At 42.0% G+C, this 27,819-nt stretch overlaps 1 protein-coding gene across 1 annotated transcript in view; it reads right to left on the bottom strand.

Annotated features, from left to right (window-relative positions):
- Nucleotides 1–26,809, bottom strand: part of SH3D19 (SH3 domain containing 19) — a 129,906-nt gene extending 103,097 nt beyond the window's left edge. The window contains exon 1 of the mRNA XM_089670463.1: nt 26,300–26,809. Within this exon, the coding sequence (XP_089526589.1) occupies nt 26,300–26,393 (94 nt within the window). The 5' untranslated portion in view covers nt 26,394–26,809. The remainder of the gene's footprint in view (nt 1–26,299) is intronic.
- Between the last annotated feature and the right edge of the window lie 1,010 nt (nt 26,810–27,819).

Below are 27,819 nucleotides of genomic sequence, written 5' to 3'. Positions count from 1 at the left end.
TTCCACATTTTATTATGTTGCAGTATTATTTAGTGGTTATTAATTTATTATAGGCTGTTTATGCTTCTTATAAGTGGGGAGGTATCACGATTGCATCACTTTCTTTTGCAAATGCGGTTTATCTTGATCGAGGAGTTGTGGTTTCTGAAGATCTGTATATTTATAGCACACCCAAACAACTGCTGGATCACAATAATGTACAATGTTATCAGTGGTTTGTTACCTCTGACTGATTGCAACATGTGTATCTTTCTTCAGTTATATTGTATGAGAAAGAGATTCAAGGCTGAAACTATATTTTGGTATATAACTTCTAGTGTCCAAGGCAATTTGTATTGATATATTCATTATATGCCTCTTTTTCCAGAAGTCTGTGACCAAGTGAAACAAATATAACTTAGGTCAGTATTAGAATCATGTCATATTTGAGGGCACAAAAAGTACCTCTTTCTTTCTATGAATAAATATACTGTTCTGAGCTTCACCATGTCAAACCACTGTCATAGATCTCAATGGTCTCTGTCTATAGGTTGCATTGTAGGCTTTTTAATCATTAGAGACTGCACAGAGTCTATTGTTGTTAATCATTCAGACCTCATCATTAAGGACCAGCTTGAAGCAATGCCACTTCTACAGATTATGCAGGTCATAGACGGGTCGTTTATCGGCCGAATTTTCGTCCAGATGAAAAATCGGCCGATATTCATGCCGTTAGTGGGGCCAGCCCGTCGGCCGCTTTTCGCGGATCTTCTTGTTTATTTTTATCGGTCATGCTGGAAATTGGTGGCAGCATCGGCAATGGCACCGACTGATTTTTTGTTTATCGGCCGACACTTCAGCCGATAAACGGCCCATCTTTGGCCTGCATTAGTATATTTAGTAATATATTAGTAAAGCTGTGTATCATGGGTCAGCAATCTGTCAATCATGTGTAGGTGATGGGTAGATCGTGTCCCTTCTTTGCTAACCCCCAGAACCTCGGTGGTTGCGTTTAATGGCATCGACCCACTTTATTTTCCTCCTGTAGCCACTGAAAACCAGCTTTTTCTCCATTCCCTCAAGACAGCATTCAGTGGCTGCAAAAGGAAAATACAGGGGTCCATTCCAGCAAATGCCATCCCTCCTGTCCAGGTTCTGCGTCCTTCTGCTGCCTGGGCCCACTGTGTTTTCCCCTGTTTACTTGCTTTGGTTTGTGAATAAACAGGGAGACTGTGCAGAACTCTCTGTTCATTAATTCCGTACAGCCGAGGCTGCAGAATCAGATCAGAACGTGCAGGGTTAAGCTGGAGAATGGTCAGACAAGCCAGGGATCAGAACAGGAGACAGACAGCAAATCAGGGTCAGGCAGGGTCGGCAACAAGACAATCTACTAAACAGGAACTTCAGGAAACAGGTAAGACCATACGGCACTTGAGCATTGCAAGAGCTGGGTTTAAATAGGCCGCCCAACTCCTGACAGGCGCTCCTGGGTCCTAGTGCCTGCCCGGCGCCGTCACTGGTGACAGGCGCGCCTGGGTCCTAGTGCCTGCCTGTATGTCTTGTCAAGATTCTACGCATGTGCAGATTCAATCGCCGAGGCGATCTTCCCATTCACTGACAGTAGCTCAAAGTACCGAAGCCAGGGACAGTCAGAAATTAGCAAAAAGAAAAAAAAAGGAAGCAATGATAGTCTACATACTTTTAGTACATGACGTCAGTAAAAAGCTCAAAAGCTGCCGACATAGCTGTCAGCAGATCAGGTGTATATCAGTTCACTTTGAGCACAGAAGCTAGAAGCAACAATGTATACAAACATTAAACCAGTTTCCTGGGACAACAGTCTCTCCAAACCCACCTCCAAAATCCCCAGCCTCACTATTACCCAGCAAGACTGCAAATTTGAGTCAAGGGTAGCCCTGTCAACAGAACCCTGGCTGAAAAACTTCAACTGAAAAATAAAATGAGCCACACAGGAAAAATCCAGCAAACAGTGGCTGCAGCAAATCCGATACAGCCACTGGGTATTCTGACACACGCAAGTGCCAGCTGTTTGACTACAACAGCCAATAGCAAGAGATTCATCCATGCATGCTGTTTGCCATACATAGGGGATTCCAAGGATTTATTTAATGCAGCCAATCTTTACCTGTAAGGACAGCATTAGAATTTGGGCCAAACTCTCAACCCAGGAAGCTGGGGTAGAAATTTTAATACAGAGTGCCCCTCGGTTTTGAAAACTGACAATGTGCAGATACCTGCTATGCACTGCAAGCACTCTCTCAGCATTAGATTCAGTGTAAGTGTATATAAATCAATCACTGGGGAGAGCTACTCAGTTTGTCCTGATTACCACTGTGTTACAGAAAGTGATGTGAAATCCAAAATTTTAGAATTGTCACCAGAACAGGAGTTGAAGGGCAATTTTCCAGTTGAGACAGCCATTCTAATGACAACTATGGCTTGGCCATACCGGTGGGATCCCCTGTGATGTCACAATCTCCACCTCTTTCAATCAGATAACACTTTGCATTAACTGAGAAAATGCAAAGTGTTCTCTGAATGGTACCCATGCTGAGCTAGTAGTGATCTCCTGTATTCAGTAAGCAGCTTGGCAAGGGACCCAAAAGCTTCAAGCCAGTGGAGAATATTGCAGTAGTGGTGCCCACTACAGTGATTTCCAGCTTCCATGGGATCCCACAGGTATGGCACATATATACTATACACTGGATCAAGCTAAAACAATGTAACTATGTAACATTTGTCATATCTGTTACTTCAGCTTTAATCCATGTTGATCTAGCTATTTACATTTATTCATAATTTTTACATGTATACCTGAACAAAATCAACCAGCCTCATGCTCCCTCAATGTTATTCTATTTTTTATTGCATGCTGCCATCAGAAAAAGAATGCCACAGACTTACAAACTCTCATATAAGATAAGTAAAGTAAAAGTGAAAGTTACCTAGAGCCAACAATCACGTTTAATGCTTCAGATGAAGACGTGTGATAGACTGCCCCAGATCATGGATCCACTCTTCTACCATGTAAATCCACTCCCAATGATAAAATAAAATAGAATCATACAGCAGTATTCCACTCCTCCTCAGGAACAAACGTATTCTTCTCTGTAGTTACACTTCTTATCTTCATTTCTTAAAAACACACCCAGCTGAAGGCTTTAGGACAACCCATGGCAAACATCTCACATTACTGGAAGGGTCAGTTACACTTTACCAGCCCCATTTGATAAACACGACATTCTGAATGACATTTTTACAAGTATTTCAGCATAATTTAAACATTTAACAAAGTACTGAGCAAAGAAAGGGAAATGTAGTTTGTTTAATCTCTGTGTATACAAGCCAAAAGCATAATAAATACATTTTTACAGTACGGCGCACACACAAGGTTCTGACTAAGCGTCCCCTGGCAGATGGAGCCATTACGGCCAGGGGGAACTCATCAGCACAGGTCAGACTGTTCTCTGCTACATAAAGGGTCTTAGTACATAATTTTGATGGCACTTCAACATTCCTGGCTGGAGAAGCAGACGCATGAAAGTCACTGCCACAAACCTGTCATTATCACAAAATCAGTGTTTGGGGCAGTGACACACAGGAGGTGTGTAAATGATATATCACAATTTGTTTTTCTGATTCTGGAAGTTAAAAAGTACCTCTACACTGAACCAAACTGTCAAACAATGCAACCAATTCCAACACAATCATGCAACAATCTGACTGTGGATAGAGACTAACAAGTAGAGAAGTGGCAATTAATAGGTAGCTGATCAGATAACAAAGTTCTAAGGGCTCTTTTAGACAAGCAGTAATGCTTACCAGCTTCTGAAAAAAGTGATTTGCGGTGGACTGCTTTACAGATGGTGACATAGCAGCGGCTGACAGACAAATGGAAATTTCACACTGCAGTCCTTTCAGTACATCCCGATTGATCTCAATGTGGCACCGCTTGTCACACTATCATCAAACTCTTCAGACTAAATTAAAATTGCAATGTCCAGGGCACGTGCACAGCCCTGTCATGCTGTAATGTTAGAATTCCGGTGGGCAACAAAACTGCAGCTCAGCTGTCTTTTTTTTTTCCAAAGAGGAGGGACACTGGAGGGAGGAGGTGGTATCTGAGGGGGTTGGGGGTCTGTCAGTAGGGGGAGGGGTGGTATTTGGTGAGGTTGGGGGTTTGTCAGTGGGGGGAGAGTGTGGTATTTTGGGGAGCTGGGGTTTGTCAGTGGGGGACAGGGATCAGTAGTTGGAGGGGTGGTGGTTTATCAGTGGTAGGCTGTGAGTCAGGAGTTGGGGGTCCATCAGTAGTTGAGGGGTGGTGGTCTATCAGTGGGGGCAGTAGTTAAGGGGGTGTGGGTCAGTCAGTGGTGGGAGGAGGTGGTTTCTCATAGAATGCATGAAGGTAAAAAATTTTTTTTTATGTTTTGGATAGAGTGGAGAGGATTAGTACACCTGTCGGTTTTATTGCTGTCTGTTGTGGAGATTCACCCACTCCGTTTGTCTTTTTTTAACATCAAAAGGGAAAAAAAAAAGAGAAAATCCCAAGTTTTGGGTTGACATGTGAACAAGAATAGAGGAGAAATAGAGGGACACAGATGGCAAAAAACCTGAAGGGAGGGTTTTAACCCTCCCTTTATCTATTCAAAACTGTAAAAAAGTTTTTGCCTTTAGAGACACTTTAAGCCTGTCCATTTATACTCACACATACACAGTCCTGAAGGGTCTACACTGAGCAGCCCACTGGGATCCTAACAGCCACCACTGCAAACCCTGTGGGAAAATTCCATTAATGCCTATGAAGAGGCTGTCCACCATTGGGCCGCATAATGGGTGACTCTCCATAGGAAGTCCACATGGTGCAGAAGAAGAGAGAGACCAGCAGTTGTTGGCCACACAGCATGAATCTTGCAGGAGATTGGGCAGGTAAAACTAAAATTAAGGGAGGGTGCTAGGGGACGTTAAGGAGTATTATACCATATTATAGAAAAACAGTTCTCATGTAAATAGGGGAATTTCCTGAAATGTCCTCTGTCAGTTTGTGGCTTCTCTCTGTAGTAACATGGACTGGATATATTTTATAAATGTTTTTTCCCACAACAGAGGCGTGTATAACTCACCAAAATTTCAGACTGTTTGGTGAATCTTTTTCAGTTTCAATTTTCTAAGCATTTCAAAACAGCAAGATGTTAAATATAAAAAGCTATCAAAGATTCCAACTCATTTCTGGATTGGTGGCTATAGGCAAGAAAAAAAATTTCTTGTTAATTACTTTTCATAAATAACCCCCTGATTACTGTGCACAGGGATTCCAATCAAAGTACAGTATTTCATTTTTTTCTGGAAAAACCATTATACTAATACTGTACGTATACAAAAATGTGTAAAAGCTTCTATTCAATAAATAGGAGGTATTTACAAAACCTGTAGTACCTGGATAAAATGCCTTATTGTTTGTGTGGCAAGTTCTGTCCACTTATTTCATTTTATTAATGGACAGTATTTTGGTAATTATAATCAATACTTCAAAAGCCATAATAATAGAGACGTATAAATCAGACATAACATATACAGTCAGACATAGGTGAGACCACTATGTAAATTTCATATTGTCCTGTTCCATTTGCATTTAACAAGAGGTGGAAATGCTTCAGCACATTGGTGGTTATCAGGTTGTTTACTTTAAACAAAGTTCAGCAATAACATCTTATTGAAATCTGAAAGTCAAATCTTGCTGAACATTCTTCATTTTTATATGCATATCCCATCACAGTAGGAGGGCGCCCCCATGTGATGCTTGCAGGAATATACCCAAACTATGGTACACAAAAAACGAGAAAGAAGAAAGAAAAAAGAAGACTGGAGGAGAAAAACAAAGAAAGAGGAGAAGAAAGAAAAAAGAAGAGAAAAAAAATGAGGAGGAAGGAACTCAAAAGTGAAAAGCCTCCCCCCAAGTAGATTCCAGTATAGTGAAAAACCTTTCACTACACACTATGGATTAAATCCTAAATTTTAGCATACAAAACCATTTGTAGCTTATACAAAGTGGTGTGAAAACCGCAATTATACCTAAACAGTAGCTTATTAACCCCTTCATGACCAGAGGTCATTGATGCATACATACACAGACTAAATGTAGCAGCTTCGGCATGTCAGTTACAGGAGAAAGTCACATTAAAATAAAATTATAAAAGCACACATTTTTGCAGGAAAAAAATTAGCATTTAAAATTTTTCAAAAATGTATTTAATTGATTTTTCTTTCTTTTTACAGGCACCTGCAAAGTATTGCACCCACGATCAGTGAAGGAAGGGTCACTCAGTAACGCACTTGTGGCAGACACCACTTGTAGCTCATTCACTCACAGGTCTCTGTCAATGAATATTTTGGCTGGTAAAATTCTGAAAGCGACAATTGCGGGAAAAAACTCTCCAATGCTGTAATGGAGGGGGCATTGATTGCGGATGCTCAGCAAGTAAATGTAGTCCGAGCCATATGCATCTATCCTTCAATCATCTGTGGCCAATTTATTAAATATAAATATGCTGCTTCCACTTTGAACACTAGCACTATAACATCCTCTGCCTGCAGGATTTATGAGTCCATTTAAAGCAGAACTTCACCAAAAAGGGTAAGTTCCGCTTGTTTGCTCCCCCCCCCCCTTCAACATCTGCCACTTTTTTTTTTGGGGGGGGTGAGCAGGTACCCAGTTTTGACAGAAGTTTACTCCCCACCTCTTTGCCAGCAGCCTTCTATCACGGGTCTCAGAAGACTGCGGGACCATTCACAAAGCACAGTGTGGCTTGCGCATATGCAGTGGTAAGCTAGCTGTGCATCCGCAAGGCTTTCCTGACGGTTTTCTTTCGTTAAGATGCCAGAGCCTGGACCTGAAGCCCATTGAAGAATTGGCTCAGGTGAGGACAGCGCTGGATCCCTGGACAGTATCCTTATATTAAAAGTCAGCAGCTACAGTACTTGTAGCTGCTGATTTTAATTGTTTGGGGAGACTGAAGCTCCTCCAAACATTCTGCCATTCACCCAACCCTGATGAAGGGGGATTATGTGGCATGGTAGGACATTGCCTGTGAGGTGTACAAGGATTGGGGACAGTTACCTGGCCATACAAAGACAGCAAACGTAAGTTTCTTCTGAAAACAACTTCAGTGAATATGCTAACGTATGCTTATTAAAATTATATTTCTGCATAAAAACAAATCTCGCTCCATTGTAATTATAAAAAAAAAAAAAAAATTTTTACTTGCCACTGAAGAAAAAAAAAAAAAAAAAAAAAAAAAAAAAAAAAGCATGAATGCATTGCAAGGCATAAAAAAATGACCTGCAAAAACGCTCCAAAAAAGCATTTGGAAGCAGAAGAATAGGTGTAAACCTAGCCTACCATGTTTATTTGACAAAAAAAAACAAAACAAAAAAAACACAAAGAAAACCCAACATGGCCTGTCTGTTAGACACATTTTCCCAATTTTAAACAGACCCTTCTGTGCATGAAAACACAAGGCATCACCATTGCAAATGGACCCAAAGCTTTGGATATATATGAGAAACGAGTTAAGTGTGAGCAAACCTGATCTTGATTATCATGTTTTGAACAAAGTTTCCCATTCCTTATCTTCGGTTTCTGAACCAGGACTGACTCATTCTCAGGAGTTGTCACTTTGAACCACCGCCTAACCTGATCGACCTGCCTCTCCTCATACTTCTGCCAATAATACACAGTCAAATAGCAGGGCTTGTCATACATGTGTCACCGCCAGCATATTTTACCTGCATGGTCTTCTACGTGGGCTGCAGCTCCTGGGCATCATAAATATATGGTGGAAGTCAGCGGGAGTAAACTTCATAAAAATACGAACTTTCTTAAAATGCCAGTGAAATGCACTGGGCTGAGCTTTCAAAATACAGGCTGAAAAAAATAGCAAATAGAACTCTACCCAAAAATATGAAATATTGCTGATTATTCAAGTCACCAAATTTATAGTAAAACAAAAGCACATTTTAATATATGAATAATACAGACTTTAAAAAAATGGTCTTTGGAATACAGCTAACACAATGCATAGAAATGTCTGGTTTGTGGACTGTTCTATTTTTCTGATTTAGCCTATGGTCTGAACAACAGAATACCAATTCATTCCCCCATCCACACTCCAATGTCGGCTACTGTATTCAGGCAGCCATGACACCCGTGACTGCCTGAATACCTCAAAAAATGACTGCATCTGATAGGATGTAGTCCCTTACCACATGTAATTTTTCACCTGGCTTAGCTGAAATTGATTTGTCAAGCTGGTTGGTGCTCACAGGGCAAACCATGGCTCGAATTTTGGCCAAATCAGCAGGAATTGGCCAAAATTCAAGGTGTTTTGGCCAGCCACAGTATAATCCTATTACACAATATAATGGAATAAATTTAGGCTTAACCACTTGCCTCCTGGGCACTTATACCCCCTTCCTGCCCAGGCCAATTTCCAGCTTTCAGGGCTGTCACACTTTGAATGACAATTGCACGGTCATGCAACACTGTACCTATATGAAATTTTTACCATTTTTTTGTGACAGATAGAGCTTTATTTTGGTGGTATTTAATCATCTCTGGGTTTTTTATTTTTTCTTAAACAAACCCAAAACCACAGAAAAGTTTGAAAAAAAATGTTTTTTCTTAGGTTTTGTTATAAAATTTTGTAAATAAGTGATTTTTCTCCTTCACTGATGTGCACTAATGAGGCTGCAGTGATGGGCACTGATAGGCTGCAGTGATGGACACTGATAGGTGGCACTGATGAGGAGGCACTGGTAGGTGGCACTGATGGGCATTGACAGGCATCACTGATGGGCACTGAAAGGCAGCACTGATACATGGCACTGATATATGGCACTGACAGGCAGCACTGATAGGCGGCACTGACTGGCACCGTTAGGCGGCACTGACTGGCATTGATAGGTGGCACTGATGGGTGGCACTGAAAGGCAGCTCAGATGGGCACTGATATGTGGCATTGATGTGCACTGGTAGGCACTGATATGTGGCACTGATGGGCACTGGCACGAGGCACTGATGGACACTGACAAGTGGCACTTCTGGGGCCACACTGATCATCAGTGCCCTGATGATCAGTGTACATGTCCCCTCCGCGGAAAGCAGATTACCAGCTCTCCTCTCCTCTCGAACTGTCAGCGTGACAGCTCAAGAGGAGAGAAATGCCGATAACCGGCATTTCCATGTTTAAATGTGATCAGCTGTGATTGGACACAGCTGATCACATGACCAAGCCGACATCTTCGGCTCTTTCTGTGATCCGCTGTGCCCGAGGGACACATCACACCGCCAATTGCCGCTCTGCGCCCTCCCTGAGCCGCGCATGCGCAGTGAGAATGGGAGGACGTCATATGACGTCCTCCCAGAACGAGAGAGCCACCTTGCGCCCGTCATATTACTATATGGCGGGCAGGAGGTGGTTAAAGTGATACTTAAGGTTCTTTGTTATTTGAAAAAAAAACCCAAACATGTTATTTGTTATTTGAAAAAAAAACCCAAACATGTTATACCTGTAAGGTATCGCCTGAAGACACAGTATGCTGGGGCTGCAGTCTGGCCTGTACCTGCACTTTCCTCTTACAGAAATGAGTGGTATTTAAATGCAGTGGTCTTGTTTAAAACTTCATAAATATTTTTAGGAAAAAAAAAAATACACAAAACTGTTAAGGGATCTTTACAATGTGAATGTCCTTACCGTGGATTATAAAATATTTTTGGCATTCTCCGAGATTTCATTGTTTCTTATCTCAGCAATTTCCTGAGATCAGATATAGTGGTTAGAATAGTAAAAAGCATCAAATACTCCTTCATTGTGCAGGTCTCCTATAGAATTCAATGGTGAGTTCCTTCACAGTAAGAGCTGTGAACATGTGGAATAGACTCCCTCAAGAGTTGGTTCTGGCCAGCTCTGTGGATTGCTTTTAAAAAAGGCCCGGATTCTTTCATAGATACACAGAATATAATATAACTGGATACTAACATTTATAGGTAACGTTGATCCAGGGAATATCAGATTGCCTCTCGGGGGATCCCTGCAAGAGCAAATTGGATCATGCTTTGCTGTATTTTTTGCCTTCCTCTGGATCAACTGTGGGCACAGGTTTATAACTTTTTTTATGGTTGAACTGGATGGACTTTTGTCCTTTTTTCAGCCAGACTAACTATGTAACTTGCCCTGTGTAAGGTTTTGCATAGTGCAGCCCCGATCCTACTCTTTTTGGGTCCCCCGCCGGCACTCCTAGCTCCTCCACCTTGACCAGTGCCCCAATAGCAAGTCGCTTGCTATGGGGGCACTGGTGTGTGCTCGCTCTCGAGCCCCACTCTATGCATCCATAAGACACATACAGCCAAACTGTGATTGACAGAAGTTGGATTCAATCCCACTGTTGTGTCTCAGGTATGAAGAGAGGGGGACCCAAGGCTCCCATGCACATCACTGGATCAAGACAGAGCTCAGATAAATATTAGGGGGGGTGGTGGGGGGAGCAGCACACAAAAGGTTTTTTACCTTCATGCATAGAATGCATGACGATAAAATATATTAAGCATTTAGAATCACTTTAAAGTAGTTCTGCAGGCTGAGTTTTTTACCTTCTGTGTGCAGCGGCCCCCCCAATCCTTACCTGAGCCCCCTCCGATCCAGCGATGTTCTCGACAGCCTCTGCTGTCTGGGGACTCTTCCTCCTCATTGGCTGAGGCAGCAAAGTGACCCAATTGGCCCCTGCTGCTATCAATCACAGCCAGTGAGCCAATGAGGAGAGAACGGGGGACAGAACCGAGCCATAGCTCTATGTGTCTTATGGAGGCATAGAGCAGCAGCTCTGGGATAAGCACACAGGTGCCACAAGGGCTTTCCCTAAGGACACTGCTCGAGGAGGAGGAGGAGTGCTGAAGGGGACCTGAAAAGAAGAGGATGGCGCTGCTATACACAAAATCACTGCATAGAGCAGGCAAGTATAGACATGTTTGTTATTTTAGGGGAAAAAAACAACAAGCTTTACTTTCACTTTAACCACTTGCGCTCCAGAGGATTTACCCCCCTTCCTGAGCAGGCCAATTTTTGCAAAACGGCGCTGCGTTACTTTAACTGACTAAGCGGTCATGCAATGCTGCACCCAAATGAAATTTATGTCCTTTTGCCCGACAAATATAGCTTTCTTTCAGTGGTATTTGATCGCCTCTGCGGTTTTTATTTTTTGTACTATAAACAAAAAGAGACCGACAATTTTGGGAAAAAAATTTTTTGACTTTTTGCTATAAACCATATCCAGTGAAAAAAATCAAATTTCGTCATAAATTTAGGACAAAATGTATTCTGCTGCATGTCTTTGCTAAAAGAAATCCCAATACCTGTAAATTAATTGGTTTACATGAAAGTTATAGCATCTACAAATGGCAGTATATATACTGGAATATTTTATTTTTTTTTTTTTAATACTAGTAATGGAGGCGATCAGCAACTTATAGCAGGTCTGTGGCGGGCATTCTGACACTGGGGGGAACTGACTAACTGCCACTGACATCCCAATAACACTAATACAGTGATCAGTGCTAATAAAAAGCACTGACACTGGGGTGAACATCTGGGGCGATCAAAGGGTTAACTGTGTGCTGTTTTACTGTGTGTGATGTATGCATTTTATTAGGTAAACCTGCTGCTTTGTATTGCTCAACTATACAGAGCAATACAAAGCAGCATGCTGGTGTTGACAGGGGAGAGATCTGTGTTGTTTACACACAGACCTCTCCCCTTTCACTGTTTATTGGCGATCGACAGGCGACGGCGGGGAATCTCCAGACGGGACCCGGTGATCAACAGCTGTAGCTGCCAATGGCAGCGTGGGTAGGGCGGCGCCCACCCCCTACACAGAAATGCTAAATCATGTATATATAAACATGTGATTTTGCGTAGCCCTGCAGCAGTAGTTATGCTATAGGGAGGCGGGGGACTGGTTAAAGGCCAAGTCCACTTTTTATATCATGTACATCCTTTGTTAGGCTGTAAAATGTAACAGTGCTAAATTGACACCCAAACCACCCCAGCTCTTACAGAGTCCAAGGGCTCCTCTTTCCAGCGGCTACTGGCACTTTTTAAATGATGCACAGTTGTGCAGGCACATATTGGTCAACAAATCACTAAAGTCACAAAGTTTTGTCTGGCACAGTGGCAAAGGGATTCAGTTTTCAATGGAACTCAAGTGCAGCGATCACCACACTTGTAACCCACTGATACTTTCTCCAGCTCCATAACCAGAAGTTCATTCCTCAGTACAGACATGTTTCAGGAGGGAGAGTCCGCAGGAGCCTGTGCATTGCACCCACAATCCACTGATCGCATTTTTTGTTTCTGTAAATATGGGTGCATTTATTTATTTATTTGCAAAAGGCTGTCTTAGAGCCGGTTCTCACACAGAATAGCACAGGAACACACTGTGTGTTCCTGTGCGATTCATATGCAGTTTTGTGCTGTGCGATTTAATCTAATTCATTCTGAATTGGCTAAAATCGCACAGCACTGAACCAAAAATAGCACATGCACTATTTTTGGAAATTCACTGCAGTCAAATTGCATGGTACTTCTGTAGTATTCAGTTTGTGACCTGCATTTGGTGTGTCATTAACTTAATATTGACATCCGCTGTAGATCGCAACGACAGTGCATTTTGAACATGATACGTGAAACGTGCACAGAACGCGGGTTTCCAGCACCATGTTCTGGCCCTTAGCCTTTAACATGATGCTCTTATTGAGTCCTGTATGGTCACTATGTACAACATGGATAAGATGTGTTGTCAGCACACCCACAAGCTTGTCATCAAGTGCAAAGCTTCATTTACTGTATAATCACATGAATAGTCAATGCTTCATACAGGGTCCCTTCATTGGGCAGGTTCTTGCATGATCCTGAAACAGTAATCATATGTGATCAAATAGCAAACAAAGTTTTGTACCTGACGACAAACTAGTAGGTGTGCTGATGACATATCTTAACCATTCTCCTACGCAGCTCTCCAAAAAAAGGATGTCTCACAGAAGAACACTACCCTTTTTCCTTCATTAAGAATAGAGGGTGAAATATTTAGAACTTGAGCAAAAGGGCTCAGATAAGAAGTTCATTCTAAGGGTGTACGTACACTAAAAATACTTACCTAACTGGTCTGGTACGAATGCTGTTGTTACCCAACTCTTCTGGGTGTGTTGGATAGCATGTGCTCCCATCGGGTGCTGTGGTTGTTTATATCAACCCCAATGTCACTACAGGACATAGTAGAGATATAGGGTTGGTTAGTCACTGTCTGTGTTCTTTTCATCACAGATCAGCAAATTAAAACAAAAAAATTATTGGGGGGAATTTTTTAGTTCATTTTTGCTTACTTGTATTAAGCTCATTATATTCCAAAGTAGGCTTGAATGTGGCTCTAGAAATGTCCTTGTACACATTGGAACATCAGGATTTCTGTATTAGACTCACATTCTCATCGTGTATGGGACCTAAATACTCTGTTCAGTTCCATCCCAGCCTGTGGCACTCTCCTACACTTCTTTCTTTCTAAAGGAAACTGATTGCTCAAGTGAATGATTACCAAATACTCAAGTTAAAGAATATCCAGGTGGCCTTGAATTGGAGATAACACTCTATGTTTTGATTATGGATAGATGACACAGTGGTAGTTAAGAGAAAGAATTATACAAATTAAGATTCCCTGTCAATGTACACATACAGAGCTATAATACTTTTAAAAAGTTAAAAAAGCGCTTTACTGCATTATAGAATAATAACCAAACAGTGGATTATACTTTGATTTCCAGCAAATAAGACTTTAGAAGCTTATATTACAAGCAAGGAAAAAAAAAATATATGTTTTACATCCTTTCTGGTATCACTCCCTTTTTGCATTTTGTCCTGAGCCCAGCATGTGACAGATCTTAGCTGTTTGAACACTCTCCCTGCTTTACATCATTACAGCTTCAAACCCATAAATAAATATATTTTTAAAAATGTAAATCCGTCATCTTTTGTGAACCAGTAATTTAATAAAGCACAGTTCCAATTAACAAGTGATTTCAACCAGAAAACTGTTACTACAATCTAGTATACACTGTAGTTGTGCTAAAGGTTGGAAATACACTGGGCATATCCTAATCTAAGTACTATATAATCCCTTGGAGCAAGATTTCACAAAGCACCTCACATGTGTAATGGGAGACTGCTTCCTGCTCAGGTATGCAACTTCCTCTCTCTCTCTGTTGTCAGCAATGAAATTTATACTTCCAAGGTAGGCTTGAATGTAGTGGCTCTAAAAATGTCCTTGTACACTTTGGAACATCAGGCTTTCTGTATTTGAGCAATGAGCCTACAGATGATAGTGTTTGGGAATACCTCTCCTGCATTACAAACAAGAGTATTTCTCAGGATCATCAACAAAAGGGAATGAGCTGGTCTGTGCACTATAGCTAAGCCTGGATCAGCACATTGACTCTCTGTATACATCTTAAGGCTTAAGGTACAAGCAGGGACGGACTGACCATTTGGAAACTCGTACACTGTCCGAGGGCCCGGGGTCAGTAGGGGGCACCATGAGATGCCCCTGGTACCTTTTTCATAGGCTTTTTTGAGATTGGGAAAGGACACAGGGGCCCCATGATCCCCTATTGCCCAGGGTCCCCATGAGTTGTCAGTCTGCCCCTGGGTACAAGTATACTTTCATACAATGCAGCTCACCTGCTCCAACCCCAGATGCACACTTACCTAAATTTCCCAAATTGAGGGAATTCCCCTCTTAGACAGCTGGAAACTGGAACCTAGTCAGAATAGTGATAAAAATCTAACAGGGTACTAACCATCTTAATGCTATCCAAAATGAAAAAAAAAAAAATGGTTTAGTTATACATTTACTTTCAACTATTGTATGTTTACAGCAGATACATACATTTTAGTGCATATTAGATGTGTACACTCTACCTGCATAGCCTGACTCTGTACATGGGGCTCACCCCGATCAATCAGATAAACAGTTACTGTGCAGATTTCTGCTGCAACACATATGGTTGGGTATAACATGCTCTATGTGTATTATGTAGCAGGACCAAAGATGCTCATATTGCTACTTGTATTCATATTCTAGTCTATATTACACTTGGCTCAATAAAGCATGATTTGGGTTCCCCGCAAAAAAAACCCGAAAAATAAAACACAACATACAGGCAAAATTAAAGGGATTTGTCTTTTTTTTATATAGTTATAACATTCTTCATCTAGTTTGGAGTAGCAGGATACTTTCTTGCTACCTCCTACAGCAAAAAAAAAAAAGGCATTCATCCCACTGACATTTTTCAAAAAGCTTGACACAAACACTGTACAACCCCCCCAATTGCAGCTGGTGCTGCTAGAATAGACCCAGGATCTTCCACATACACAGATTATTGTATGAAAACCACAAAGTGCACAGTAATCCTGGGCAGAATAATACATTTCCATGAAGGAGGGTGGAGAATACAGGCACTGCTTTTTTAATTTATGAATACTTTATTGTGCTTTGGAAAGAAAGGCTGTACTTCTCTACTTTTATTCACATTTGTTGCTTATAGTGAATAAGCGATGGAAACCGTTGTGAATATCGACCAGAACTACTAAAATGGAAAATTCCTTCTATCCCGATATCTATCATTTGGTTGCCTAAAGCAGGAAACATTTGTAGTGGAAACAAAACTGAAAGCAACAAATTTACCGAGTGTACAAACAGCATTATGGTAACGTGCAAGAAAGTTAAACCATGTTTAGCCAGTAATGTGTAAGGCTAGATATACAGTGATGTTCTGGGATGCTAAATGACAGTTGATTTAGTTACATCTAACACACCAGAAGCATCACCACCTTAATGCATTTGTCTTTTTCCCTATTGGAAGTTGCTACTTCATTGGCTAAAATGCAACACCATCTGCGTTGACGCACTGGGCTACCTTTCATTTTGAATAGCACCTCAACCTACTAAAGGTATTGCACATGTAACTAACAAACAAAATTTACTTGCACTAGCAAAAACAGAATATAAATAAAGACTGCTGCATCCACTACACAATCTAGATACTAGATGTAAAATGAATAATTCAAGAATAGTGGGCGCGCTGTCTCTTAAAAATTCCAAAGTGCAATTGTGAATACAGAGTAACTATATCAAACCATATTATTATCTTATAAGGCAATAATGATCGTGTAAACTCAATACATGCAATAACCACAAATAAAGTTCTGCCATATGCCTAAAAAGTATTAAAAACGTGTGTAAAAACACCATACTCCACTTTCAAAATAAAGATAAACATAGAAGCGTGTATATGGATTATGATAAGTTAGATGCTTAACCACTTGCCCTCCAGAAGATTTACCCCCCTGACCAGGCCATTTTTTGCAATATGGCGCTGTGTTACTTTAACTGACAGTTGCGCGGTCATGCAATGCTGCACCCAAATTAAATTTAGGTCCTTTTTTTTCCCACGGAGCTTTCTTTTGGTGGTATTTGACGACCTCTGCATTTTTTATTTTTTGCGCTATAAACAGAAAAAGACCGACAATTTTGAGAAAAAAAAATATTTTGGACTTTTTGCTATTAAACATGTCCAGTAAAAAAATAAATAAATAAATAACATTTTGTCATAAATTTAGGCCAAAATTTATTCGGCTACATGTCTTTGCTAAAAAAAAATCCCAATATGTGTAAATTAATTGGTTTATGTGAAAGTTATAGCGTTTACAAATGGCGGTATAGATACTGGAATTCATTTTTTTTTTTAATTTACTAGTAATGGCGGCAATCAGCGACATATAGCGGGACTGCAGTGGGCATTCTGACACTAGGGGGGAACTGACTGTGTCACTGACATCCCCAGTGACACCAATATAGTGATCAGTGCTAATAAAAAGCACTGATACTGTACTAATGGAACTATGCAGGAAGGTGTTAACATCTGGGGTGATCAAAGGGTTAACCTTGTGCTGTTTCACTATGTTGGCTGTGTGTTTTTCACTAAGCACACTGCTTTGTATGGCTCTGCTATGGTCTCTACCCCGTTGGAGATACACGGTGATCACCAGGTGATCTGGCAGCACGGGTAGGGTGCCTCCTACCCAGAACTGCAAAATCACGTTTATTGTCATGTTTCACATGACTGTCATATGCCTTTAAGTGTTCTCTATATTTTGTCTCTGCTCCTCCCTTTTCTCTGGTTTAGTTCACGCTGTATAGATAGCCCACCCCTTTTCCCAGAAATGCATTGCAGCTTCTAGCCTCATGTCATGAAGCAGGTCATGTTATGATCTTTTGACCTATCAGATATTCATTGTTGTAAGATTCTCTCGGTTTATGGAATAAACTTCACAAGATCTACAAGATATCATCCGATTGAGTCACTGACTGTGGTATCCAACTGAGATTGGAGTTATCGCTATCTCATCACAACTGTAAGTTACAGAGATCACACTTTCAATGCTTAGATTGGAGAGACAGAACATTTGTATACACGTGAATTTGCGCACCCGTGCCGCCCTGTAGCAGTATTTCTACTATAGGGCAGCACGGAAGCGGTTAAATATGTCAAAAACACTCAAACTTTAAAGTGTATGTAACATAATCCAATACTCCACTTTCTAAATAGAAATAAACAAAGAAGTGTACAGAGGCATGCCTCTATCACCTGCCTCTATCACCTGAAGATGCCGTTTTCCAGTGAAATGTCTTAAGGCGAGGCCGAACACATGACATTATCACGTACGCTGGCAGAAATTCCGCGGTGCTCATCTTTTGTGATATGCCTATGACTTTCTTTTTGTAAGTACATTACCAAATTAATAGCCTTTTTTTTAACATACTACACTGTGGTGGTCCCTTCTTGCTTTTAACTTCTCTGTGCTCAGAACACTTAAGCCTAGTACACATGGGCCGAATGTCAGGTGGCATTGGCTGGTTCAATAGAAATCGGCCATCATTCAGCCTGTGTCTATGGCATCTGTTCGGCCAGCTTCTGTCGAAGGGGCATGAACAAAAAAGGTCTGCTGATTGGCTCCCAATCAAAGCTCTGAATAACAAAACAAAAAAAAGACAGAATGCACAACAGCCCTAGTGTAATTCCATTTATTTATAATGAAAATCATAAAACTAATTGCACTCACATGGTACATTTTATTAAGTTCCTACATATGTAAGTCGAAAAAGTGTAAGGCCTGTCTTTTTATTAATCATTGCCAAAAAACCTTCACAATGAAGTTTGGCAAGGTATTTCAAATTAAACAGTTTAGAAGTTGTGGGACACAATTTGTTGTATGCGGCCTCAGGTGCCCTTGTGGACTATGTTACGTTGGTAGGACAGTGCGCACTATGTGCAAAAGATTTAGTGAACACTGACGACTTACAGAACAGAAAGGGGATAAACATAGTGTTCCCTGCCACTTCTGTACCGTACATGGTTTGGTTACCTAGGGTTTAGAACTTTTTGGGATAGACGCTATCCCTATGTCAGTACCTGAGGGTGAGAGGTTTTCCAGACTGTCAAGGTGATACATTCTGGATTTTCACATTGAACACGATGTCCCAAGGGTTTAATGAGGAGATTGAAATCAACACCCTCATTTAATATTCACTAGTTACGGTGCTAACGCGACTAGGTCTATCAGCCATGGCCATAAGTGGCTAGGATAAAGATTGTATCACAACATCCTATTTATTATAATACTTTGGAATTTGTAATATATATATATATATGTTTTAGTGATACAGTTGGTTGATGTGTGTTTATGAGTGTAGGTTTCACATTCATGCAGGGCCCGTTGATGAATTTATTACACTGAATTGTAGGGTTAAAAACCTTTTAATTTTTTTTTAATTAATTATTTTAACCATTAATTATAGCAGCATTATTAGGAGATTTATATGTTAGGTTTTGGTTGCTGTAGTCCCACCGGTGGCTGCCTTTATAAATGTCCCTTTAAGGACCTCTAGGAGGATTGTAATCAGGGTGGATAAAAATCAACGATTTTTTTTTTAAAATCAAAAAAAAATCCGATTTTTTTAATTTAAAATCGATTTTTTTTTTAATTTAAATCAGATTTTTTTAAATATAATGCTTTTTGAGGAAAATATATTACCATCCAAAGGTAATTCCATCATGAAATAAAGATTAGTTTTTTAATTATGTAGAATAAGGCTGTATATGTTTAATTTTTTTGGTAAATAAATTCCATTAATCCATTCACAATGTCATGCTCTTCCAGAGGTTTTTGTAAGATTATTGGGCAGTTTCTCTGCCTACAAGATATTATCACAGATGCTTGGTTTACTTTTGCAGTTCTCAAAACTGAATTTAACTCAGCGGAGATCACATGCCTCTTCTTCACAGCAAAAATGTTATAACATGAACAGAGTTGAGAAAAAGACCTTAATCCTAACTTCTACAAACCTATGAATACAGAATCAACCCCTTCAGTGCTAACTTTCAAGAAGTTCAGAGAATAGAATAGAAACAATATTTTTCTGATTGTTTGGAGTGGAATAGATCTGCACAAGAAGAAAGTGAAACTAAGTGTGAGGAGGAAGGGGCTGACAGTCTAAGTTTCTTAAAATATATATATTTTGTTTAGCCAAATTAGTTAACAAACATGGATGTGTTTAAGCAAATAACATATGCTGTAATGTTATTGTTTCAGTTGAATAAATCTATTTAAATTGTTATTATTAAGGTAATGATTATTTTTCTCCTTCCTAAGTACAACAGAAAAGTTGTCCAAATATGAATGATTAACCTATTAAAAAAAACTAATATGAAAAGTTGTCATTCTAAAAATCTTCATCTACTTGCATATTAAAGTTTATTAAAGTTACACCAGCAAGAATTAGTCTTTATGTAGAAAACTATTATTTAAATAGCCTTACTGACTAGTGATTTAAATCAGTTGGATTTAAATCAAATCCACCCTGATTGTAACATACCATATATAAGGCTTCGGGTGTTGCAGGTGGGCATGACTTGACAAAGGAGGCCATGCCTCTGAAACGCGTCATAGCAACCACGCTGATGTTCCTCCCTCCAGAGAGATGCATACACCGAACATGTGCCAAAGCATTTGTAGATAACTTCTCTCCTCATCGGGAGGAGCCATGTACACCGCTTCTCTCATCGGGAGGGGCCATGTACACCGCTTCTCTCCTCATCGGGAAGAGGCCTTGTACACCGCTTCTCTCCTCATCGGGAAGAGGCCTTGTACACCGCTTCTTTCCTCATCGGAAAGAGGCCTTGTACACCGCTTCTCTCCTCATCGGGAAGAGGCCTTGTACACCGCTTCTCTCCTCATCGGGAAGAGGCCTTGTACACCGCTTCTCTCCTCATCGGAAAGAGGCCTTGTACACCGCTTCTCTCCTCATCGGGAAGAGGCCTTGTACACCGCTTCTCTCCTCATCGGGAAGAGGCCTTGTACACCGCTTCTCTCCTCATCGGGAAGAGGCCTTGTACACCGCTTCTCTCCTCATCGGGAAGAGGCCTTGTACACCGCTTCTCTCCTCATCGGGAAGAGGCCTTGTACACCGCTTCTCTCCTCATCGGGAAGAGGCCTTGTACACCGCTTCTCTCCTCATCGGGAAGAGGCCTTGTACACCGCTTCTCTCCTCATCGGGAAGAGGCCTTGTACACCGCTTCTCTCCTCATCGGGAAGAGGCCTTGTACACCGCTTCTCTCCTCATCGGGAAGAGGCCTTGTACACCGCTTCTCTCCTCATCGGGAAGAGGCCTTGTACACCGCTTCTCTCCTCATCGGGAAGAGGCCTTGTACACCGCTTCTCTCCTCATCGGGAAGAGGCCTTGTACACCGCTTCTCTCCTCATCGGGAAGAGGCCTTGTACACCGCTTCTGGCAGGGATCCCCGCCGCGATGGGCTCGGCGCAGGCGCGGTGCACCGCCCTGTGTCAAAATGCGGGCACTGAGACCTGGCCGTCCGCAGCGAGGGAGTTCGCGCATGCGCAGTAGGGACCGCGGGTGCACGCGTGGCACCAATGGCAGCGCACGGCGGGATATTTAAATGACCCTGAGCTGTCATTCAGTGCCTTCCGGTCTTTCCTTGTATCCTGTATCTGCAAACCTGTTCTAAGTTACTGACCCGGATTGTACCTGACCTTGTTGCCTTCTCCTGCCCAGACCCTTGCTATTTATTTTTTTCATTTGGTCTGGATACAGTGAAATGGGATTAGACCACCTTTCATGTTTTTACTGCTGTCTGTGTCCCCATTAGGGAGAGTCACCCTCTCCATTATTTCGGTTTACTGTTTAAAAAATAAATAAAAAAATTTAAAAAAAAAGGCAAGAAAATCCCAAATTTAGGGTTTTCACCAGAATTGAAATAGAGGGGTGATATTCCAATGGGGACATTAGTTCAGGTGACAAACATATTTTTCCTCACTTTAGTGAAATTTCCTCTCACCTCTTAATTTTGCTATCGAACAGGAAGTGAAGGGAAATCTCCCCAATGGGACACAGGTGGCCAAAAAACTGACAGAAGTTATAACCCCTTCCTTACTCTATCCAAATTGAAAAAAAGTTTTGCCTTTAGCTCTACTTTAAAGTCACTATTTAAAATGTGCTGGTTTACAATGGGTGTAATTCCACCGTGTGGACTTATCTCTTATTTACAATCTTACTGAGTGCTTAGAGTACAGCGAGCGCTCCGACAGGACATGCGGCTGCAGTGTAACTGCCCTCCTCTCTGCTGCCCATTCATAGAAGGATTTGTGAATGGGTTCACATAATCCAAAGTCTTCTGTGATTGGATAAGAGGAGAGGAAGGGAATGCAGAGCGGTTGAAAGCGACTCTACATCCACAGGATTGGAGACCCAAAAGGTCCAATGTCATAGTGGAGAAGCTGTACTCCCGACACTAATACAGGCTATACATGAGTTGAATTCCGAAATAATTTTCATTCAAATTTCGCACCATTAGTGGGCTGCAGCATTGGTCGATTTTCGTGTGGCCATCGAATTTGAGTAATTGAGCATGTTGGAAATTTTTTGAAAAAACAAACAAATTTCTAATCAATGATGGGAGAACTCTGTGAAAAATATAATCGAAAAAGAGATGAGCATGAGCTGTGACCTGGAAAGAAAAGAAGATTCCCAGCCATAAAAATTATTTTTTGTAGCAACATGGAGGTGAAATTGAAAACTTGGTTGGTCGAATTTCAAAATCAATGATGAATTTCGAAAGAAAATTTGTTCAGAATTTGACCCATGTACGGCCTGCATTAGAAGTATAAATTGTAAATAAAATAGATAAGTCCACAAGGGGGTATACACCTTGTTAGACTTAATCCATTGTAAGCCAGCACATTTTAAATAGTGACAAAATTAGTGGAGTTCTTTAACGTCCTCCCGCCTGCCATATAAGAAATTATCGGTGGGCGGTGGCTCTCGCATTCTGGGAGAACATCATGTGACGTCCTCCCACTCTAGATGCGGATGAGGGCCCCTGGCGATCAGTGGTACACTGTGTCCCTTGGACACAGTGCATTACCGATGACAGTAAAGAACCGATGACAGTAAAGAACCGATGACACCGGCTCTATCATGTGATCAGCTGTGTCCAATCACAGCTGATCACATGTAAATAGGAAATGCCAGTTATCGGCTTTCCTTTCCTCATGTGGACAGCGTGTGAGGAGAGAGCCAATAAGCAGCATTTCCCAGAGGGGACATCTACACTGATAATCAGTGCCCTGATTATCAGTGCTGCCATTCAGTACCCATAATTGCCGCCTGTCAGTGCCCTTTAATGCCACATACCAGTACCCATCAGTGCACATCAATTCCACATATCAGTGCCCATCGGAGCTGCCTTTAAATTCCGCCTATCAGTGTCAGTCAGTGCCACGCACGATGTGCACTGTATCATAGTGTAGTAGCATTAGCTACACACAGTATGGAGCCACTGTGTTCCACAGTAGTATAGGTGACTTCCTGTCTGCTGCTGGAACTAAACCGACTTGGCCTGAATGCTTCTCAGCTGTTGAGAAGGCTTGTATTTTTTATCAGTGAATACAAGACTTCCTCTGATTGGCCAAGATGGAGAGGCAGGTGTATGACATCACGATTTCTATCTCTGCTAATCAAACCTTGCATTCATTGATAATATTATAAGGCTGAGAAGTATTCAGGTGGACTATATTTAGTTCCAGCAGCAGACAGGAAGCCGCTCGCACTGCTGTGCAGAACATCGTGACGTCATACTGTATGCAGCAGATGCTACTACACTATGATACAGTGCACATATCTGTCAAATCACTTTGTAATGGAAATCATTTGTGGGGCCAACTGTGATCAGTGTGTGGCTGTCCCTGTTTGACAGAAGCTGATAGTTTGATCAACATCTGTCAAAGAGATAAAGGTTTTTTTGATCAGCAGCTGCAGCCACTGATCAGTGTATTCTGACAGGGGTGAATCCTGCTGTTCGGGTTGAATACAATGTCGGGAGGAGGAATTCTTCCACCCATCTCCTCTGTGTGAATGGGGGAATCCATTTGTTCCCCCTCATTTTAGCTGTCTTTGGCCAGCTTTAGCGAATGGAATGTGAAGCATCCTGGAATATGGGACACGCATATCCCAGGATGCTTCACAGCTGAGGAGACGTCATTCCCGCCTTGGTGGACCATACCAGAAAAACTGTAAACAAAAAGAAAAAATAAAATGCTGTTAGGTGAAGTTCACACTGATGCATTTTGGTTTGGGTGCAGTGCGACTGTATCCGTATTTTACATGGTTCTAGGTGTGCTCCCATTGACTTACTTTGAACTGTAAATTTTCATTAAAGTCCCTCATGCTGCAACTTTGATACGCTTTCAGAGAACAAATGGTTTAATAGAAGTCAATGGGAGGGCACAAAAAAAACAAACAAAAAAGCACGCATGTAAAATGCAGATGCAATCATGCTGCAGCCAGACCGAAGCACTGGTGTGAACAGAGCCTTAGAGCCCATTCACATTACAGCACAAAAACGCCTGCAGTCAGCTGCGCTTCCATGCATGTTTCCATTTGTTTTCATGCACATTTTTCTGTATAGCTCTGCATGCTTCCTTTGACCTAATTGTTGGGTGGGAGGTCTGGTGCGTTTAGGTCCCATTCATAATACATCTGTGGAAAAATGCAGGTAACTGCAATAACAGACAAAAAGCGATAGTTTTCTGTGTGTCATGTGCACACCAGAATGCTGTGTTTGTGTGTTGCAGAGCTGTGTGATTTTACGCAACATGTTTGCACAATATCGCATTGAAACGCACAAAAACACAAAATGCACCACAATGCACCTCTTACCCACAACAATAGGTCAAAGTAAACATGCATTTGAAAAAAAATAAATGCAGAAAAGCACATGAAAACGCTCATAACTGTGCATATAAATGTGTGGCAATGCGCCAAAACTCTCTGTACTGCAGGCATGCTTTTATGTGAGTTATGTGAATGGGCCCTTACATGTGTGTCTGTTTCGATCTTACGAACACACGTTGCATAAAATAGCATAAAATAGCACAGCTCTGGAACACAGAGAAACACAGCGTTCTGGTGTGAATCATCCGTTTTTCCCTATGCAAAAATGCAGGTAACTGCAATGACCCATAGAAAACAATAGTTTTCTGTGTGTTATGTTCACACCAGAACGCTATGTTCCTCTGCATTCCAGAGCTTGTATGCCACATGTGTGCATAATTACACCACCACACACAGAAACGTACGCAAGGAGGGCCCATTCATGCTACAACACACAAACACTCCAGCAGTGCATAGCGAATTTGTGCATTTCGGTACATTTCCATGTGTTTATTAGCTTTATGATGTGTTATTTTGCATAGATTTGTTTTTTTCAAAGGAATGATTCCACTGGCCTATTGCTGGGGATAAGAGGCGTGTTGTGGTGCATTTTGATACGTTTGACAACCATATTGTGCGATTTTATGCAACGTTTGCACAATATTGCATTGCAACGCACAGAACATGCACAACACAACTCTTAACCACAACAACAGGTCAAAGTAAACATGCCTTTGTACAGAAATAAATGCAGAAAAGCACATAAAAACGCTCATAAGTGTGCATATAAATGTGCGGAAATGCGCCAAAACTCTGCACTGCAGGCATGTTTTTATGTGTGAATGGACCTTTACATGCGTTTAAAATAGCACAGCTCTGAGGGTAAGAGGTGCGTTGTGGTGCATTTTGAGGGGATATGTATTTGGTTTTGATTGTTGGTTTATGTATATATAGTCTGTACAGTCACTCGCCTGACGAAGGGGTCCTGCGTGGCTCTGAAACATTGCACTTTCCTTTGTGATGTGATCTTTTTGGCATAAAAACCTTTTTTGGACCATACTGAGATCTGTGGTGTGCTGGTGAATATTACGTTTGCATTTTCGATACGTTATTGTGCCAACGTGCTGCATAAAATCGCACAGCTCTGCACAGAGAAAGCCAGTGTTCTGCGGCGACTAGAACTACTGTTTTCTAGGTGTCATTGCAGTTACCTGTCTTCTTGCATGAGGAACATAACACCGGTAAGTGCACATAGAAAGAATGGGCTCTTATGGGGTGCGGAGGAGGGAGTGTAATTTATTTATTTTGGGCACTTATATAGCGCCGTCAATTTACGCAGCGCTTTACACATATATTGTACATTCACATCAGTCCCTAACCCTCAAGGGGCATACTATCTAAGGTCCTTAACTCACATTCATATATTACGGCCAATTTAGACAGGATCCAATTAACCTACCAGCATGTCTTTGGAGTGTGGGCAGAAACCGGAGTACCTGGAGGAAACCCACGCAGGCACAGGGAGAACATGCAAACTCCAGGCAGGTGGTGCCATGGTTGGGATTCAAACCAACAACCCTAGTACTGCCAGGCAGGAGTGCTAACCATTTAGCCACTGTGCTGCCCATAATGATGCTTAATACAGCACTGGGGGGGGGTCCTCATCCAAATTTTGGGGGTTGAGGCTGCATTAGAGCAGTCCATATACTTTATATTGTAAACTGATGGCACTACACAAATCCTGTATAATAATATATTTCTATAAAAATTAAAGGATCACCACAAGCCATGGCTGTCAGCTGCTGTCCATATGTCCCAGCTAAGCCCATAGATGTTAGGTGTGAGTGCAGGTGGATGAGGATTCCACCCCATCCATCCATCCAGCATGGCAGCCCCTGTTCCCCATGGTTACCTGTAGCTTGGCTGAGGTTGGACCTCCTGTGTCTCCTGTTGCCAGCACTGTCCCTCAGCTCCTCCTCCTCCTCCTCCAGCCAGGCTTCAGCCATCAGCAGACAGCATAGGAGGGCAGAGCGGGGAGAAAAATCACATTCCTTGCGTCCAGCAGGCCGAGCTGTGCTCTCCTCTACAGGCGCCCAATGATCCGGCTGTGTGCGCTCAGCCCCTCGGTCCCCCGCACCTCATCTCCCCGAGGATGACACCAACTTTCCTCATCCAAGCAGGGCCGGCCTGTGTGCTAGTCACCCATCGGGGCCACAGGAAACTTCCCCCGCCACCTTCTCCCGGTCCTCCTTCCCTGCACTTTCTAAATATTCCGGTGTCAACAGGAAATTGTTCTCTCCTTCTCCCTGTGATAGTAAAACAAAAGGCGGAGGGGGAGGGAGGAGGAGGAGGAGGTACCTGCACAAGGAGATGGGTGCAGGCATGTGTGTGAGAGAGAGAGCGAGGCTCGCTGCTAATCACTGCCGCCTCCTCCTCACATCTGTCCTCCTGAGCACCAGCCAGGAATGGCATCAGCCACAGGTCTGCATCACAGCCAATCAGCTGGCACCTTTCATTTGCAAAGCATAACTGAGCAAGATGAAGCTAGAAGCTGATTGGTTACTGTGCACAGCTGCTCCAGGCGTAATAAATGTAGTATGGGATTCATATTTATTTTCCAGTATTTTATTTCAGGTACTTACCGTCAATTTACGCAGCACTTCACATATATATTGTACATTCACATCAGTCCCTAACCCTCAAGGGGTGTACAATCTAAGGTCCCTAACTCACATTCATACATATACATGCTAGGGTCAGTTTACACAGGAGCCAATTCACCTACCAGCATGTCTGGGATGTGGGAGGAAACCGGAGTACCCTGAGGAAACCCACACAGGTACAGGAAGAACATGCAAACTCCAGGCAGGTGGTTGGGATTTGAACCGATGAGACCCTAGTGTGCTGGAGCGATTGTGGCATAAAGCCATTCCCAGCAAGCATTCACCCGATCTAAATCTGCTTTAACATACAATTCCTCCCTCCATGCTGCCAAACAAGCCTACTTTGTCACTCCTATTAATACCTTGTCATCCATTCCTCGTCGTCTCTTCTCTACTTTTAACTCTCTACTTTCTCCACCCAGTACCTCACTGCTTACGAGATTGCAAATCATTTCAAAAGCAAGATTGATGCAATTTGTAGGGGCATCTCCACTGCACAGATATCTATCCCAGGTAGCATACCTCATACTAAACCTCCCTCAACACTTTCCTCTTTTGATCTTGCTACTACCGAAGAGGTCACTAAGGTTTTCTCAGAAGCCCGTCTCACTACCTGCCCCCTGGATCCTGTCCCCTCACAACTACTACGGTCACCCTCTTCTTCCATCCTATGCTCCCTCACTCACATCTTCAATCTCTCCCTCTCTAACTGTGCCTTCTCCTTCCCTCCAAAGCATGCACACATCACTCCCATACTTAAAAAGCCCTC

Source organism: Staurois parvus, unplaced genomic scaffold, assembly GCF_062004578.1.
Source record: "Staurois parvus isolate SC_StPar_1 unplaced genomic scaffold, SC_StPar_1.0 ptg000090l, whole genome shotgun sequence".
Lineage (NCBI taxonomy): Eukaryota > Metazoa > Chordata > Amphibia > Anura > Ranidae > Staurois > Staurois parvus.
Note: the sequence above shows the minus strand (reverse complement) of the source record. Positions and strands in the feature narration are given on the sequence as shown.